The 19,356-nt window shown below is 41.1% G+C and overlaps 1 protein-coding gene across 1 annotated transcript in view; it reads left to right on the top strand.

The window, feature by feature from the left end:
- The window catches only part of WDHD1 (WD repeat and HMG-box DNA binding protein 1), a 45,827-nt gene that overhangs the window by 9,412 nt on the left and 17,059 nt on the right, over nt 1–19,356 (top strand). The window contains exons 3-13 of the mRNA XM_067554808.1: nt 555–706; nt 3,030–3,141; nt 3,726–3,776; nt 4,721–4,816; nt 6,919–7,011; nt 8,012–8,118; nt 10,302–10,443; nt 15,377–15,581; nt 15,776–15,963; nt 16,803–16,987; nt 18,575–18,816. Of these exons, the coding sequence (XP_067410909.1) occupies nt 555–706; nt 3,030–3,141; nt 3,726–3,776; nt 4,721–4,816; nt 6,919–7,011; nt 8,012–8,118; nt 10,302–10,443; nt 15,377–15,581; nt 15,776–15,963; nt 16,803–16,987; nt 18,575–18,816 (1,573 nt within the window). The remainder of the gene's footprint in view (nt 1–554; nt 707–3,029; nt 3,142–3,725; nt 3,777–4,720; nt 4,817–6,918; nt 7,012–8,011; nt 8,119–10,301; nt 10,444–15,376; nt 15,582–15,775; nt 15,964–16,802; nt 16,988–18,574; nt 18,817–19,356) is intronic.

Below are 19,356 nucleotides of genomic sequence, written 5' to 3'. Positions count from 1 at the left end.
AGTTTGAAAAGTGCTCACGGTGCAGGCAGGGGGCAGCTAGGAGCTGAATGCAAGCAGGGGTATAGCCAAAGATGCAGGGAGAGGGGTAGCTAGAGTCTATGTGCAGACAGAAGAGGTAGCTCTGGGTACAGGAAGGGGGGTAGCTGTGGGCTGTGTGCTGGAAGGCTTCCCTGCACCCTGCGGTCACTGCTCCACGAGGGCTCTGCTGGCACTGGAGCCAGGTCCACCCAATCAGGAGGCTCTTACTGACTTCATGAGCAGTCAAGGGGGCTGGGAGCTGAGGACTGATTGGGGTTGTACTTGTTAGTTGAAATTTTTCTTCTTGGTTTCTGTTAATTTTTTTTGTGGGTGTGTGGGAGGAACAGGAAGGGGAAGAAATATAAGTGGAAGGAACATTTCCCTGCTGCTGCTTCTCTTTAAAACCAGAAGCTCTTGTAGAACTATTCAAGATTATCTATGGAAATATAGAGAAGATCACAGTGACTTTCTGTTCCTTGGACCAAAGTATTTTTCTTTAATCCACCAATTCCGGAATTTATTTATTTCATTTGTAGAATGGAAGACTGGTTACTGCAGTATCTAACAATACTGTTCAGATTCATACATTCCCTGAAGGAGCTCCTGATGGCATCCTGACTCGTTTCACCACAAATGCAAACCATGTTGTCTTTAACAAGGATGGTACCAAAATTGCTGCTGGATCCAGGTAATTTGATCTTGATGTGGGACAAGCCAATAGCCACAGTTTATTTGGAACATTAGCAAGTTCCTGGGATGTGACTTTTATTGGCAATATCCTAAATTAATCTGCATTTTGTGAAGATTTTACAATGCCTTAAAAGGCCTTCATAGAAAGGAAAAAAATCAAATGGAGGAGGCCATTAAGAAAAACTTTTATGGTAGAGGTTGGGCCCCATAAACAACTGTCCCACAACATCTAGTTTCCAGATGTAGTTTATATTCTTCAGGGACTTGCTTTGTGCAGGTGCAAGGGTTGGCCCATATGGAGCTCATTGCAGGATGAGGGCTTTAGTTAATAACTTTGTATTAAGAATCATAGTATTATTAACAGTTTAGGAATGCAGTACTGCAAATGCTAATGCCCATGAATAAATTAAGCATGTGTATGTTTGTTGAATTGGGGCATTATTTTCTAACAATATATTGTCACCCCTCTGCAGAGCAGTAGTAAATGTCGAGTGCAGGATTACCCTCTTGCCCCTGAAGAGGAGAAATGAGTGACTCAAAGTCTAGTTAATATCTCGAGCAACTTGTTTATTTTATACTATGTACACCAGTTTTTTAACAGAGGTGGTAAAACAATCCACTTATTCGTTAATTTTAGACAAAGTGCCAATGCCCAGTTTCCAGAGAGCAACTCTTCCCCAAGAATTGACTCTAGTTAGATTAAAGCAGAGAGCATTCTCCTGCTGCTTGCAACAGCATTCCTGAAAAGAAAAGCATCACCTAACAAAAATACAGTATTTCTTCAGACTGAACAGTCCTCCCATGCTAAGAACTTGAAAGACTGTAACAGTTCCACCTGGAGATTTCTGCTATAATACTGGTAAAAGAGAGGGTGGCATACAAAATAAGGAACGCAAATAAATTGTTTTTATTTTAATTATCATAAGTTTTCAATTTTTAACTTGAAGTCCAGAATTTGTGAGTCGACCGTACATTCTACTCAAATGCAGAACATATGAACTGTCACAAGGTTCACCCAATCTATTTAGAAATATTTATGTACTTTGTTTAAAAGGTAAACTCCATCAACTGTTTTGTTTTAAATTTGCCATGCATGTTATCAACATCCTAAAATGGTAGTAATACGAATATAAAAGAATACAATTTATACACTTATTTCTGTGGCTAATTTTTTTTGTTAGACTAAAATATTTCAGGCTTGTTTATGCAGCATGGCAAAGTGCACCTGAGAAGCGTGATCTATTGAACTCTGTAATACGTTGCGCTCTAACTGCCCTGTGTATATCATGCTGGAGCGCTCTCATAGGTACCTAGTTTGGGATAACAGGGACTACTTTGTCCCCTTTAGAGCGCTCTACAAATCATACTCCTCTAAAGCGCTTTGCCATACAGGGTAGACAAGCCCTTAGTATCTTGCAGAAACTGTGGTTGTGGTCCTGAAAAGAGTTGTGATTATTCTTAAGACTTGCAGGATTGGGGCCTAAATTTAGATTTATTTAATGAATGTGTAGATTGCAACTCGTTAATGGTATTAAGATATTTTTAGGGAAGTGCATAATAATCCTGTTTTTAAGCAGTTCATATGTCAACTACAAAAATGTACTCCGAACTGAATCTAGTATTATTTTTTTTTCATACAGCAGAAACATTAGTTCAAGTATTTTTAAATTATACATTATTTTTAATCTTGTGGGAGAAGTGCTGGATTAAGATGCTATTGTGGGGGCTAATATGGTTTAAAAGTTAGTAGTATTCTTAATTGTGGGCTAGGTTGGATCATAATATTGGAAAAGATCCAAATTTTAAAATTAGCTAATGCATTTTTTACACTAAATATTTCAGTTTCATAAAGATTGTTAGCAAACAAGCTTAATGAGCATATGTAGCAGCTATTTAACAAGATAAGTCAATCAGTTGTGGTACTGATAAAATAAGTAGATATTTCTATCAAAAGCCAAAATACAGGTTTATGTGATATTTGTCTAAAATGACATTGTGTAATATCGTTATAAATAAGGGGTGTGTGTGTGTGATTGACACACATTTGATTTCTTATTAAAGGCATCCCATTTCCCCTTTAATTTAGGGGGAAAGTTGTTCTATTCTGATATTGATGGCCTGCTGCTACTCCCATTGAAGTAAATGGCAAGGCTTCCATTTTCACATAGATTCTACAGTGATAGATGTAATTAAAAAAGCACCCTCTCCCCCAATAGATCAATAAAATAGAACTCACAGTTTCTTCAGTTTAAGCAGAATAAGAGTCTGCCTCTCAGTATTAATGTAATCTGGTTAATTAAGTACTTTGCTCTCATCTGCAGTGATTTTATGGTCAAAGTTGTGGAGGTGACGGATAGCAGCCAGCAGAAAACATTCCGAGGACATGATGCCCCTGTCCTGAGTCTGTCTTTTGATCCTCAAGATGCTTTTTTGGTAAAACATTTTTCTGTCACTTTCTGCCTTGTACTGCTTTTTCCTCCAATAGTTCATATTTTATGTTTCTTATAGGATCTGAAATCAAAATGATCTGCAGGCACAAACTTTATTTCACCTGTTTCTACTGAATATGGGATATCCACAGGATCATCTGAATATCAAACCATCTCCAATAACTTTAACTTTACTTCCCTACACTACATGCTCATTGTGAAATTTTTAGTATTGTCCTTACATCTGAGGGGAGAAGTTGAGCTACTAACATAATTTAAAACAAATATTGATTTGAAAAAAAAATTACATCTCATTTTAAGTATATCATTGTGAAGAATTTGTAAATACAGCAGCTTTGTAATGAACAAGGGTTTCATACATTTTCAGACAAGATGATTTATATTTTATTTACTATGAAAAATATAAATCATATAAAATGTATTGAGAGTTTGTTTTAAAGGCTGTTCATATAGTATATGTGTATGTTGCTGGCTGCACAGCTCTTAAACTTCTAATTGTAGCATGATTTCTGCTACTTTTACTACAAATTGTTAATTACATTTTAAAAACTACTCTTTCTTCTACAGACATCAGCAAGCTGTGATGGGTCTGTCAGAGTATGGAAAATCTCAGATCAGGTAAAATGCCAACCTTTTGGAGTTAAACCTTAACTTTTTTGTAAAATGCATACAGTAAAATGTATCTTAATTAAAAGAATGCCTTTTGTCTTGTGATGTGTCAGCAATAAATGGAAAAAATGAAAATTTTTAAAATCCTAATTCAGATGAAATCTAATCTGCAGGTTTAATGCTAACAAAAACTCATAATAATGTAGTTCTCCAGAGTAGGGCCGAGTCCTGCAGAATTGTATCTAGAGTCAACAGGACTCAAGCAGAAATAATTCTATAGTGGAACTCCAAAAGGGAGTAAGTAACTAATACATGGGCTGATTGCAGGATTGAGCCATACCCTTGTGACTAGCTAGTTTTTAAGACAAATAGTCACTTAAATTGTCAGACCTAGCATTAGAAGCTATGATTGTGGATGCATTTTGTATAGGAATGCTGGCACTCTAACTTTTGGTATGCAATGTTTTGAAATCATAGCTGTGATTTGCATTTTAATGTATATGCTGTAATATTTGGGCACTGTACAATCCTTTTTGTATCTCTGTGGTCAAAGTCTGCCCTGACGCACACACCCTCTCCAACCCTATTAAAATCAGTATGATTTTACAGAAAATAAATTGGGGAGAATAACCAATTTGATTTGTATTGCATTTAATTAAAAATGTGCGTGGTCTGAGAAACTACTTTGTATTTTAATAAAATAGCTATATTTTAATAAAAATATCTCACTAAATTATAAAACCTGGAAATGGTTCTTTATAATAATAATAAGACAGACTCACTATCATATTTGGGGGAAGAGTCATTACTTTGCTTCCACAATTCTAGTATAATTACCCTTTTTTCCCACACTCCACTTTTAACCCCCCCCCCCCCCTTTTTTTTTTTTTTTTACAATATAGAAGGATTTTCACAAATCTAGAGAACCTAGTCTCTAAATATTCTGTTTTCAGACATGCGTGACAAGCTGGCCACTGCTGCAGAAGTGTAACGATGTGATAAATGCTAAATCAATATGTAGGCTTGCCTGGCATCCTAAAAGCGGGAAGGTAAGTGGCACATTGTTTTTCAGTCTGTATTTTAGTCCTTTGTCTCCAGGAGTACTTGGCACGTTGATTGTTAACAATTTAAACCAGGCCAATCCATATTTCAACACCAAAAAATAAGAAAAATGTTTTTGATGAAATTCCTTTTAAGAAAAAAAAAAACACCCTGGAAATGGATACTTGTTAAAGTACTGTATATTCAGTGCCAAAGTGAGGCTGGCAGTACTCCAGCTGTCAGCCTGATACAGGATTACATATTCAAGTTATGCTGGACAGGAAGGAACCCTGTTGATGGGGAAATAACTTCTTTGTTCACTGCTAGGTATCATAGTGGTTCAGTCATTCTTTCATGTAAGTAAACTTTGTCCTGTGAATAATTTCTACTGCATAAATAAACATGTCTTTGAAATAAGTTACTGCATTTTCAGCAGAAGAATGAAATTGATTCTAGTGTGAGTGAAGAAGTGCTGATTGTTACATTATAAATAAAATGTATATACTGTATGAGGAGAGATTAGTAAGACTGGGACTTCTCAGTTTGGAAAATAGATGAGTAAAGGGGGATATGTTAGAAGTCTATAAAATCATGACTGGTGTGGATAAAGTAAATAAGGAAGTGTTATTTACTCCTCATAACACAAGAACTAGGGGTCACCAAATGAAATTAGTGGGCAGCAGGTTTAAAACAAACAAGAGGAAGTACTTCTTCACAAAACACACAGTCAACCTGTGGAACTCTTTGTCAGAGGATGTTGTGAAGGCCAAGACTATAACATGGTTCAAAAAAAACAACTAGATAAATTCATGGAAGATAGGTCCACCAGTGGCTACTAGCCAGGATGGACAGCGTATAAAATCATGCTCTGAAGTGTCCCTAGCCTGTTTTTCAGAAGCTGGGAATGGGACGACAGGATGGATCACTTGATGATTACCTGTTCTGTTCATTTCCTCTGAAGCACCTGGCATTGGCCACTGTCGGAAGACAGGCTACTGGGCTAGCTGGACAGTATGGCCGTTCTTATTAACATGAAACTTAACCTGCCCTGCACAAAGCCATAATAAAGGGGCTTTAAGCAGGAAGCCAAGCGAAAGTGGGAGACAAAGGAAAACCCCTTTGTAGCTTCTCTTCTGGTCTGAAACAATGCTTGCAACTTCTACACACCATATGGAGTTCCCATCCACTGGATATCCATAAATGCATTTCCATTGTCATCTCCCAAAGCCTGCCTTGAATAATCTGCTTCAGGCCATCATGTTCTGAGGCTATATGTGGAGTCTCTTTGCCCATGTCCACCTACCTCGAGGCTTAAGTGGTGCATAAGACCATGTATCACCCTTTTGTGCCAAGTTGAATGTTACCTACAATGCATTAAACTTGCATGGTGCTTTTCAGATATACAATTGGTATACATTTCTAAAACAGAAATAGTTTTGATCGTTCTGCCAATCTATATTGCATGCATATTCTGAAATGTAAACAAATGTATTATTTTTCTTATTTAGACATAATGTAAGAAATACTTTGAACTGCAGTGTTTTATGGGGTAACTGGCAATAACTTAAGTTTTTTCTTTGTTTTTTGGTACCCTTTGAATTAGGTGAAATGATCTTGTTTAGGAACCAGATATTCAAAGAAGATTTATATATATAAAATATTATCTAACAACATAAGTATAAAATACTAATAAATCTGATCAAAAAGTTTTATAGATATCAACTTTTGGAGGGTCCTTTGGGGAAAGTCTTATTCATAAGGAGATAAGTAAATAAATGCAGATGAAAATACAAACAGATGTGCTTAAATATGCTTACTGAGGGTTTCTTGAAATTTCCAATATAATTCACAACATTTTGTCTGTCTTTATTTTATCAGTCAACAATGTTGGAATGCTAATTAAAAGAAGTTCATTAAATACTGTGACAGATTGGTTTGTTGTGGCAGTCACAACTATAATATCCCTTCTGAATAAAGGAACTACACTACAGCTTGTTTGCTGCTGTAATTAGCCTTATTTGAATGGGAAGGGAAACTTGAAGTAAAAATAAACTCTTTTAAAAAAAAAGTTTGATTTGTTCTAAATTAACCGATTTTTTTTCCTGAATAGTTACTAGCAGTTCCAGTAGAGAAAGTTGTAAAACTGTACAGAAGAGAAACTTGGGATAATCAGCTTGATCTTTCAGATAATTTCATCACGCAGGTAAATCACAGGTTTGCAAACTTTTTCATAGTGAATCACACCCTCTTAGAAATTGTCTCCTGAACATCTGCCCTCCATGTCAACTTCCCTCTCATTTGCAATCTTGTTACAATCCTTTGGAAGCTACAGTACAGTATAGCTACAGTAGTTTATATGGAAAAGTAATATTAGGAAAGTATCTAATGTGTTTTGAGCTATCCTTGGATGCAATGTAGTAGAAAATAAAGAGGAGAGACAGCACTATGTAACCAGCCAGATCTCTGTGGGCTACAGTGGGACATCTGTTCTAGATGTTTGTTTCAAATAGATTTCATGTAAAGAGAACTGTTGGGAATGTTTCTTAATTGATTGCTTGCATAATAGAGATTTCATTTATCTACTCTATATTTTGATTAATTGAAATCTGCCTGCGTAGTAGGGAAATAGCAGCTTTGCTATCCTTAATCTTGTAACATCACAACATCTTTGGAGATTGCTGTGTAGGAGAATGCAAATTCACCTAAATGGTAATTTTTATATATATATATATATATATATATATATATACACCTAGGCTAAGAATCTTGGTATAGTACATATGTAAGTCACTGGGCATATTGTCAATGCAGCTGATCTTAATAGACTTTCAAATATTAAAATGTAAAACATAATATTTTATGCTGTATATAATTGCACCTAAAATGGTTGCTTTCTGCACTTGCAAAATACACTCTGTTCCTGTCCACGTGTTGCAGGACATTTGAAAAACTCAGGTTTTGTTACACTTCTCTGGAGCATGCAGCAACTGAAAATAAGTTCTCTGAATGAAAAAGGAATAAAAAGCATGCCGATTTTTAAAGAGTGGCTCTTATAAAAGGATAGCAAAAAACCCTCCCACAGACAGCTGGGTACAGTTTGCTAAAAGTTCTTAATCTTTATCAAAGATGCCTATATTTTACTATACAGGACCAAGTGTCAGCACTCAACTAATAGTGAACTAATAGAGAACTCCTTTCTCTAGACACTGAATGTTGTGACCTGGTCTCCTTGCGGACAGTATGTGGCAGCTGGAAGTGTTGATGGGCGTATAGCAGTTTGGAATGTGGACACTCAGGAGTGCATGGAGAGGTATCCTTTGGTTTCCCATAAAATGTATAAATGTTTGTCTGTTGTTTTTGCAAAGGGGAGTTTCAGCCTATCACTTATTTTTAGACTTTGTCCATGTAAGTAAATACATACTTTGCTCTTAAAAAGATATAGTTAGATTTAAAAAAATCCTACTCTTTCCTGCTCTCTGAGCTGGGAGCACTAGAGAGGCAGGCCATTCGTGGTTAGATTAGTGATTTCCTTTACATGGCCCCACAGTGGGCGGGAGGAGGGAGCATGGAGTCTCCCCATTCTTGCACAGCCTGAGGAAGGAATGACTAAAATTGGAGGCCTTGAACTTAAGAGAGCTCAGGGGCAGGGGCTGCTACTGAGATGCTTTACCTCCTCACCCACCAGGAGCAACTTCCCAGAAAGAGGGTGGGGAGTAGGCAAAGCCATGGCATCTTCATCACACATGTACACACAGTGCACCTTGCTTTCCTCTCAGGGTAGCCAGGAAGCTCTGGGAGGTGTTCCATAGCTCACTTGGAGTCAGAATGCCTCTTGGTGATTTCCCCTGGGTCAGGGACCTGAATGTGGGTTTGTGACTCAATACCACTGTCTAGTCCTTAGTGGATAAGGAGGATACGTTTTATTACTCACCTTCATCCCTTGGTTAATGTATAAAGAGTAGTGTTGTGACAGGCTGTGAGGGGAATAGAGCTTTGAGCAAATGCTGTTGTGATGCATTTCTTCAAGGGTGGGATACTAACTGAGGAGGTGGGGAAATAAGGATTCATCAGAGAGCCAACCGCAAAAGGTAGATAGAACTCGACTGTACTACTGTCTTGTTAGTACTTTCTGTTCCGGAAGTATGATCAAGTGAGCGGGAGGGAGGGAGAGTTTTTGCATGTGAATAAGTCAGATAAGAAACATGATTATTACTTCAAAATCCTTGTTAGGAGCCAGGGAATATTATATGCAAAGATGATTCATAGGAAGACACTTATGTGAGAACAAAGGGAGAAAGATGCTTAATCCATGTGGACATTAGAGACAAAGGACTAATTAGTCAAATGTGGTTCATCAGAGCAGCCAAGTGTGCTAGTATAACTGCTCAGTTCAGCAGGACGTGGCTGCTGGGAAATTACTTTTCTTTTTCCACACGTAGTGGGAAAGGATCATTTTATGAATATAATTCTGATTTATTGTTTTAAAACTCAAATGGATTGTCTTCATACAAAGGGAAGACCTTTTAGGTGCTATATTGAGTATTTCAGCAAACTTCACCTCAATTCATAGATTTTAAAACCAGAAGGGACCATCATGATCATTTAGACTGACTTACGCATTGCAGGCCACAGACCTCCCTCCCCCATTCCTACAATAGGTCCATAACCTCTGGCTGAGTTGCTGAAATCCTCAAATCTTGATTTTAAAGACTTCAAGTTACTGAGAATCCACCATTTATTCTAGTTCAAACCAGCAAATGACCCACGCTGCAGAGGAAGTCGAAAATCTCCCAGGGTCTCTGCCAGTCTGTCCTGGGGGATAATTCCTTCTCAGCCCCAAATATGGTGATAAGTTAGACCCCTGAGCATGTGGGTGAGGCTCACCAGCCAGACACCTGGGAAAAAATTCTGTACTGATTCAGAGCCCTCCCTGTCTAGAGTCCCATCTATGGCCATAAGAGATATTTGCTAATAGCAGTCATGGATGTGCTGTATGCCATTGTAAGCAACCTCATTATACCATCCCTTCTATAAACTTACAAGCTCAGTCTTGAAACAAGTTAGGTCTTTTGCCTCCACTGCTGTTCCAGAACTTCACTCCTCTAATGGTTAGAAACTTTTGTCTAATTTCAAGCCTAAACTTGTTGATGACCAGTTTATATCCATATGTTCTTGTGCCAACATTGGTCCTTAACTTGTAACTCTTCTTCCTCCCTGGTGTTTATCCCTCTAATGTATTTATAAAGAACAATCATATCTTCCCTCAGTCTTCATTTTTTACACTAAACAAGCCAAGCTTTTTAAGTCTTCTCTCATAAAGCAGATTTTCCGTTCCTCTGATCATCCTACTAGCTTTGCTCTGCACCTCTTAATTTGGTTGTTGCTACATTTATCTATATGTTGTTTTATAGCACCAAGGGGTACTAGAACTTTGCAGAATATACTTAGGAAGATGGAACCTTAAGAAGCTTAAAAACATGTTTTTGTTTTTAGGATGAAACATGAAAAAAGTTACACAATTTGTGGGCTGGCGTGGCACCCCAAAGGTGGGCAAATAGCTTATACAGACACTGAAGGAAATCTGGGACTGCTTGAGAACGTCTGTAATAGAGATGGGAAGAAATCAGTTGGCAAGGTAATAAATATATTACTTCACCTTTATCTGTGTTGGACTTAAGCAATCATGCTTATTTTGACGGAGCTCATAAAAACTCAAAGCTCTAGCAGACGTAAACCCTTTATGGCTTGGTTATTAGCTAATCTGACTTGTGAATGCAAGGTGGTTCTTCGAGTGCTTGCTCATTTCTGTTCCATGCTAGGTGTGTGCACACCATGTGCACAGTTGCCAGAGACTTTTCCCTCGGTGGTATCCATAGGACTGGATCTAGCTCTCCCATGAGCCACATGCATATGAACCTGTATAAGGGATGCCGCCAGCTCTGCATCCTCTCAATTCTTTCTTACTGCCCATAATGGTTGCTTAGAACTATCCTTCTTGCTCTTGCAAGACTTCTTTTCCAATGGTTTGGACTTTTATAGATACTGTATAGTTATTGTAGTTAGTGTATATAGTTCTTAGTTAGTGTGAGTGTATATGTTAGTGTGAATAGTTGTCCCTTTCTTCAAGGGACTTTCGGCCCAGGGGCTGGGCATGCCCTGGTCCCTCGGCTTCAAGCCGTGTGCCTCCTGCAGGAAGCCCATGCCAGTGAGTGACCCGCATTCTAGCTGTCGAAAGTGTCTTGAGGAAACTCACGTTAAAGAGAAGTGTCAGATCTGCAGGAGCTTCAGACCTCACACTCACAAAAGCAAAGACATTTGTCTGAAAGCCTTACTCATGGAGGCAGCCCTCAGACTGGCCTCAGAGCCAAGCCGCTCTGAATTAGCACCAAGCACTTCAGTTTCTGTGTGACTTGCTCCACCAGCACTGCACTCTTTCTGGCATTGTTCTCCATCCCAGGTGCTGAGGAAGAAGTATAAGAAACAGCACACCGAGAGAGGGGCATGGCTGGCATAATGCAACCCATCCTGGGCCACTTGTCCTTCCCAAAGCCACTGTCGGCTCCGGCAACTCCCCCTAGAGCACCGAGCCCGCTACGGGATCTGCCTCTGCCTCCTGGAAGTGGTCGTGGGACCTCACGTCTGCTGGCCCCTTTGACTCTGGAGGCTTTCTGGACTTGATGTCCTGCCCGGTCCTGCCAACCCCCATTAGACTTCCTGCCAGCGAAGGCGACCGGAGATAAAAGGGATCAAGGAGCGGTGAGCTCCATCACAGCACCGACCATCACTGCACTGTCCAGAGGAAAATCCTCCAAGGTCCCATTGCGGCAGTCTCTGATCTGTTGTCAATCGCCGGTTCCCTGGTGCCACCTGGAGATGGAAGCGGGTACGGCACCACCATGGTCTCCAAGGGAAGAATCGTCTCCAGAGTCTGAGGGGAAATACTTTGCCCTACTGAAGATATGCCAGTACCCAGCCTATGCACTGGTTCTAGTGGGCAACAGGCCACTGGCCAATGCAGTGGCAGTATTGGAACCCTTGGGGGTTTCCCCTGGTACTGGAGTCCCCTTCCCACGGGTCCTACTCGGTGGTGTCTGAGAGGCATGCCCCTGCCTTGTCCCATCTGGCATCGGACCCCGACTCTGGTGCTGACCCTGGTACTGAGACCCAAGAAGTTTCCCCAGTGGACATGGTGCAGGTGGAGGAAGAAGAGACAACCTCTCTTCCGATGCAGGCCTCTTCCTCGTCATCCCTGGAAGAGATAGTCGCAGGCCTTAGTAACCCGCTCCTGCCAGATGACTTCAAGGCCCATCAAGAGCTTTTGAAATGGGTTACTGCAAACTTGAGGCTGGAAGCTGAGGAGCTGGAGGAATCTGCACACAGCTTAATTGATATTCTGGCTGCAGCGGCTCCCTCCAGAATGACCCTGCCAGCAGGGTTACCAACCATCCATAAATTTACGGGTAGTCAGTAAAAAATGTGCAATTTTACTGCTGTCCATAAATCCGTAAAAAGATAAAATAGTCCATAAAAACTGCCTCCTGTCCTGGGTCCCAGCAGACTCCCAGTCAGCGGGGAGGAGCTGCAGCTCTGTCCAAGCTCTGTCTCCCAGCTCCGCTGGCCAACCTCAGCCACCGGCATTGCCCGGCTCCCTGCCTGTGCTGCTGGCTGGCTATATGCTGCTGCCGCCTCCTCCTCTGGCCGCGGCTCAGCTGTCTGCCCGCTCCTCCTCCTGCCCCACTGCAGGCCCGGCTCAGACGCCCATCTCACAGCTGCGCTCCCTGGGTCTTTACACGTCCCCAGCCTCCAGGAAGGATTTTATTCCCCAGCAGCCTCCTAGGTCCATGGTGCCTCTCAGACAGGAGCCCTTCAAAAGAAAGGGAAAGGGCCATAAGTGTCGTCAGCCCCTACCTTCTGCCTTAGCCTCCCAGTCGGGCTCACACAGATACCCCAGCAGGGCCATGCAGGCCTTTTGAAGGTACTCCCGAGGGCGGCATATCAGTCCTGTCCCCAGATCCACCCCCCCCTTTTTTTTGGCCCACTTGTCACCCTTCAGCCCAGTGTGGTCATATATAACATCAGACTGTTGGGTATTCAGCACTATAACAGTTAGTTACACCCTCCAATTTTTGTTCACCTCTCCCTTCCACCCTCACTTGGTCCCCCTTCAGGGACCCTTCTCATGAGCAGCTTTTCGTACAGGAGGTGCAAGCCCTCCTACCTGTGACGGCCACAGAGGAGGTTCCATGAGACCTGAGAGGGAAAGGGTTTTACTCCCGATGTTTCCTAATCCTGAAAACCAAAGGGGGTCTACTGCCCATCCTGGACCTGCGTCACCTCAACAAATACTCAAGAAACTGCGGTTCTGCATGGTTTCCCTGACCTCCATCATCCCCTCCCTGGATATAGGAGACTGGTACGCCACCTTCGATTTAAAGAACACTTATTTCCACATCTCCATCTTCCGCAGGCACAGGAGATTCCTCGGATTCATAGTGGGTCAATGCCACTGCCAGTTCACTGGGTCTTCACAAAGTGGTAGCAGCCTTCCTCAGACGTCGAGGCATGTAAGTCTACCCGTACCTTGACTGGCTGATCAAAGGCTGCTCGCATGCTCAGGTCCAGCGCAGCGTTAGTACAGTACGAGCCACCTACTGAGCACTGGGTCCGTTGATTAAACGAGAAAAAGTCAACTCTGGTACCAGTTCAGAGAATAGAGTTCATTGGGGCAGTGCGTGACTCGACCCAGGCCCAGGTGTACTTACCGGAGGCCAGATTCCAAGCTACAGTATGTCGGACCTAGTCTCCAGTGTTATGGCTCTCCCGCTAATGACTGCTCGGGTTTGCTTCAAGCTGTTGGGTCACATGGTGGCATGTACCTATGTGGTACAGTATGCAAGGTTACACCCTCGATCCCTACGGATGTGGCTAGCGTCAGTTTACTCCCCAAGCAGACACCACTTATACTTGATACTCATGATTCCATTGCCAGTCCTTGCTTTGCTAACTTGGTGAAGAGACCCAAATTCTGTAATGAAACAAAACCACAGCCGGTTGCTTCACCCGAACCTCGCCTCCCTGCACCCAACGCCATGATTGCTGCATAGCTGAACCCTGAAGAGCAGGCCTGCTCAGAACAGCTCTGGCAAGTCTTGGTAGGTAGGAGAAAGCCTTCCACCAGGGCTACCTACGTGGCCAAATGGAAATGTTTCACTTGTTGGGACTCCGGTTGGAATCTCTCCCTCTCCCAGTCTTCTCTGCAGTCTATCCTGGACTATCTGCTCCACCTGAAACATCAAGGTCTGGCTCTCTCATCTATTAAGGTTTGCTTGGAAGCCATCTCAGCCTTCCACCTTCCTGTGCAAGGCAGATCAGTGTTCTCCCACGCAATGATGGTCAGATTTCTCAAGGGCCTGGAAAGACTCTACCGTCAGGTTCGTGACCTGATTCCTGCATGGGACTTAAACCTGGTCCTCTCAAGATTCACGGGGGCCCCCCTCTGAGCCATTAGCATCTTGTCCCACACTGCTTTTCTCTTGGAAAGGCATCTTCTTGGTGGCGATCACTGCAGCCAGAAGGGTCTCCAAGATCAAAGCCCTGACATCAGAACCCCTTTATACAGTGTTCTTCAAGGACAAGGTCCAGTTATGCCTCCATCCGGACTTCTTAACAAAGGTGATGTCACAATTTCACAACAACTGGGACATTTTTCTTCCTGTCTTCTTTCTGAAACCTCACAAGACTGCTGAGGAACTTCGGCTCCATACATTGGATGTTAGGTGGAGCCCTCGCCTTCTCTATTGACAGGACTAAGCCCTTCTGCAAGTCTATGCAACTCTTTGTAGCAATAGTGGAAAGGATGAAAGGTTTACCTGTATCGTCCCAAAGAATCACGTCTTGGATAACTGCCTGTATCAAAGCTTGCTACTAGCAGGTGAAAGTTCCTTCTCTGGCCATTGTGACCACTCATTCCATGAGAGCCCAGGCTTCGTCAGCAGCATTCCTCATGCAAGTACCAGTTCAGGACATCTGTAGAGCTGCGACATGGTCATCAGTTCATACCTTCACATCCCACTACACCACCACCCAGCAGGCCTGTGATGATGCCAGTTTTGGGAGAGCAGTGTTACAATCAGCACGTCCATGAACTCGGAGCCCACCTCCAGGGGTACTGCTTGTGGGTCACCTAGCATGGAATGGACATGAGCAAGCACTCGAAGAAAAAATGGTTACTAACCTTTCATAACTGTTGTTCTTCAAAATGTGTTGCTCATGTCCGTTCCTGACCCATCCTCCTACCCCTTTGTTGGAGTTACCAGCAAGAAGGAACTGAGGGGGCACAGAGCTGGCAGCGCCCCTTATATTGGTCCTTATGCATGTGGCTCCAGGGGGCGCTAGAGCCGGTCCTATGGATACCACACAGGGAAAAATCTCCAGCAACTGTGCACATGGCAAGCACACACCTAGCAGGGAATGGACATGAGCAACACAGCTGGAAGAACAACAGTTACAGAAGGTTAGTAACCATTTTTTCAGAAAAATGCTCTCTGAGAACTGTCACTTCACTTTAGGTCTCCAGTGCAGTGACAAAGGACTACAATGATCTTTTTGATGGAGATGATGATAATGACTTTTTAAATGAAGACCTGACTGAGCCACGGTCATCTCCAAAGGTTGTATCTAATCAGGAAGACGATGATGATGACGACCTCATGCTGGCTTCAGGCCGTCCTAGACATCGAGGGGCAATAATAGAGGATGAAGAGAACTCACTAGGTACTGTATGAACTGGGTTCTACAGGTCTTATAGTGTTTTTTCAGGCTCTGGTAGCGTTTTATTGAGTGTCTATGTCCTCTCTTCAAATATGGCCTCTGTTTTATCACACCTCACAGCTCTTTGATGTTTTCTTTAATTGTTTTCTATATCATCTGTCATGGTAATTCTCTGATATTAAAATTTTACCTTCTAGATACTGCACTGATGAAAGTTAATTCCAATCTTGAAAAAGATGATGACGACGATGACCAAGCTGGTAGCATTCCAGTTCTGCCAGGATCAACCACCCAAAGACCATTTTATGATGGACCAATGCCAACCCCCCAGCAAAAGCCATTCCAGTCTGGTTCCACCCCTTCGCACCTCACGCACCGCTTCATGGCAAGTCTAATTTTATCTATGTCTGTGTTGATTGGTATGATGAGTTCTTCGGTAATTACTGCCACTACTACTTGCTTGACTTGTCTAAGACTAAAATCAATTTTTTTAAGACTGTTATCTTGGAAAACTGTAAAGTTTGACATAACTCTGAAGCTAAATAATACAAATAGTCTTCTGTTAACACACAGAACTCTTAACGGTATTCTTTGCACTTAGCACCTTTTAACTATAATTCTCAAAGTATTTCTACAGGGATGGTTAAGCATTATATATATATCCCTATTTTACACATGGAGAAATTTGGCTGTAGAGAGTTTAAATAACTTGTCCAAATCACACAGTGAGTTAGAAGTTCATATTTTTATGTATTTTGATGTAGACTTGAATGCCTAGTTCTAAGGGAAAATTAGAATATGCCATTTTGTACCTGTTAATGCATAAATAATACTCTTAATAAATAAATAATAGTTTATTTTCAACTATGAATTTTACTCACATATTTTTGTACTTTTAAAGCTAACTTTTATTTTATGACAGCCTTCTTGTAAACGTCTTCCATTATTTCTTTCTGGATGCAAGTGCTTCACACTTCAGTGACTCACCCATCCTTTATTTCACAAGGCGAGAGATGATTAAACAATACGCATATAGTGATTATAACTTACTTTTGTAATCTATTATGGTTTCTACAGATGAAAGCCAGCTATATTTGTGCTCTGGAATTTATTCAAGAGCTATGAATATGATTTATTTAAAAATCTTTTTAATCTGTTCATAGGCATGAATAATTTAACTGGCTTCCTTGAAATTGCTGATATTCTTCACCTTTTGTCTTACAGGTATGGAACTCTATTGGTATTATTCGTTGTTACAATGATGAGCAAGACAATGCTATAGATGTGGAATTTCATGATACCTCTATACATCATGCAACACACCTGCCAAATTCTCTGAATCACACAATGGCTGATCTCTCCAGTGAAGCTATCCTATTGGCATGTGAGAGCACAGAGGAACTTGCAAGGTAAAATGTAGTGCTTCTGCATGGAACCTCTATTGTGGAATTAAGGTCAGCATATTCCAAGAACTCTGTGTAGTTATCACTTTTTGGTTCTTGCTCTTGATTTTTTTTTTTATTTTTTTTTAAACAATTTTAGTGGTAGATTTTCACATCCTTCCACTATGTAGATTTAAGGAGAATCCTAATACTTTGTATAATGCAGGTAGCTTTTCTTTGTTTCTTGTTGTTTGAAGTCTTTCTGCTTTTCCAAGTGTATATTGGAAGGTTTTCATGCATTGATGTCTCAAGAGAAACTGTACATACAGATGACAGAATTTCAGTCCCCTCAAGTCAATAATGCATGATAAAGCACGAAGGGCCAGATTGTGCCCTTACATCTCTCTGCAATGCTAGGAGTGACAACAGAAAGCTATTGTGTCTGAGCATAGGTGCATAAATGCGTTTTAGCTGCAGGACACACACTGACAGAATGACTTAAATTGTGCACTGTATAGTGCTCCTTAGACCGGCTTATGAAAGGTGCAGTACATGCTTTCCGACAGCAGCTGGGCAGGCTAAAATGTTCTCCTTTGCACTTAAGGAGTAATAGCAGTAACATTCTGTGTGATTTCTTAAGTGAGTGTTCTCAGGATAGAAGGATCTTCTACCCATTTCCTCACCAGTTCATCCATGTACAACTAGCCAAAATGCAGCTCTTCATTTATAAAATGGGATCCGCATCTATTGGTTATAGGAGCTCTGAAAAACCTGTACGTTTTTTTCCCCCAAAGCTTTTCAGAAGTGTGGCAAACACTTGTGGTACTTTGTCTGCCTTTTTTATCTTTTGGTGTTTTGAATGTAACAGGACACTAAAGTGGCTGTATTTTAAATTTGCTGTATGAAAGATGTTGCACTGGCATTCCACTTTTAAATGACAAACAGGAATATAATGGCAGTAATGACCAGTAGACAACAGAGATCAAGCTCTAAACATGTAGCCCTATCCATGGGTGGATCTTAATTACTTTTGACAGACACCTGCGGAGTGGTCTGTCTGTTTTTATTTTTTTTATATCCTGGCAACACTTAAAAAACTATTCATGCAAATTCACTCTCATCAAATTGAAATTTTTAAAGCCATTTGCTTATGTCTATCTCTTAAAGCTTAAATACTAAAAACTAATAGTTTTAATAAAAAAACCAACAGAATTTATGTAAGGAAAATGTGACCAGATTTGTAGGGCCTGATTTTCAGGAGTGCTTAGCATCCTCAGTTCTCATTAACTTTAATTGGAATTGTAGTTGCTCAGCACATCTGAAGATCTCACCCATAGACCCCTAATCAGATTTCACATCATGCTTTTGAGGAATCTGGGTCTCCAAAGCTGCACATTGAATTGGATGATCAATCATTGAGCAACGATTACAAATGGTAATCTGCAAGTATTAGGTGTTTCACTCGTCTGATAGTTGCAGATTGTAGGTAATCCACAGTTTCTCAAAATAATACAACTTCACAGAGCACAGTTAAGTGGATGGTGTGTGTTAAGGCACACTGTATATTTCTAATTTAGATGTTTAAATGTTTTCCTTTTGTTCCTCTCATTTTAGCAAGCTTCATTGCGTTCACTTTAGCTCTTGGGATTCAAACAAGGAATGGACAGTAGACATGCCAAAGGACGAAGATATTGAAGCTATTTGTCTGGGTCAGGGCTGGGCTGCTTGTGCCACTAGTGCCAGGCTAACTCGTGTGTTTGCAATTAGTGGAGTTCAGAAAGAGATCTTCAGTCTCCCTGGTCCAGTGGTGTCAATGGCGGGACATGGAGAGCAGCTTGTGGTTATTTATCACAGAGGTACTCTTCGTCCTCTCATGCCCTTTTTTTGTGGTTTGTTTTAAATCCCTACCATCTCTTGTCAGTGGTTTCAAGTACTGATTTATTGTGTTTGGTCACCAGTCCTTCTTTTCTTTCCTCTCTCCCCCTCCACCAGTTGTTCCTTTTGTTGCAGCAATCCCACAAATGTCGTTAAACAGTGAAGCCTATGTATTCAAATTTGAGTGCCTTGAATTAGACACCTAAAAAGGGTAGCCTGATTTTGAAAGATGCTAAGGATGCATAGCTCCCATTGACTTCAGTAGGAGTTGTAGGTGCTCAACACTTGAGAAAATCAGCCCGTGTATATATATATATTTTTTTTTGCTTGAATTTTTAGGCACTCAAGTTTGCAAACGTTGTCCTCATTGCTTATTTATACACATCTATCGCTTAAAATAGCTTGAATTCTGAAGAGGAATATACTATATATATTTCACTGCTAGGCAAGTACAAGAGAAATGTTTTGATAATTGGCCAAGCTTGGGGGGAGAGTATTGTAATTGTAAGATAGCCATGATC

This window comes from Emydura macquarii, unplaced genomic scaffold (assembly GCF_026122565.2).
Source record: "Emydura macquarii macquarii isolate MOO-44397 ecotype Brisbane River unplaced genomic scaffold, CSIRO-AGI_Emac_v2 contig_1551, whole genome shotgun sequence".
In the NCBI taxonomy this organism is placed as follows: Eukaryota; Metazoa; Chordata; order Testudines; family Chelidae; genus Emydura; species Emydura macquarii.
This window is presented reverse-complemented; position numbering and strand designations above follow the sequence as displayed.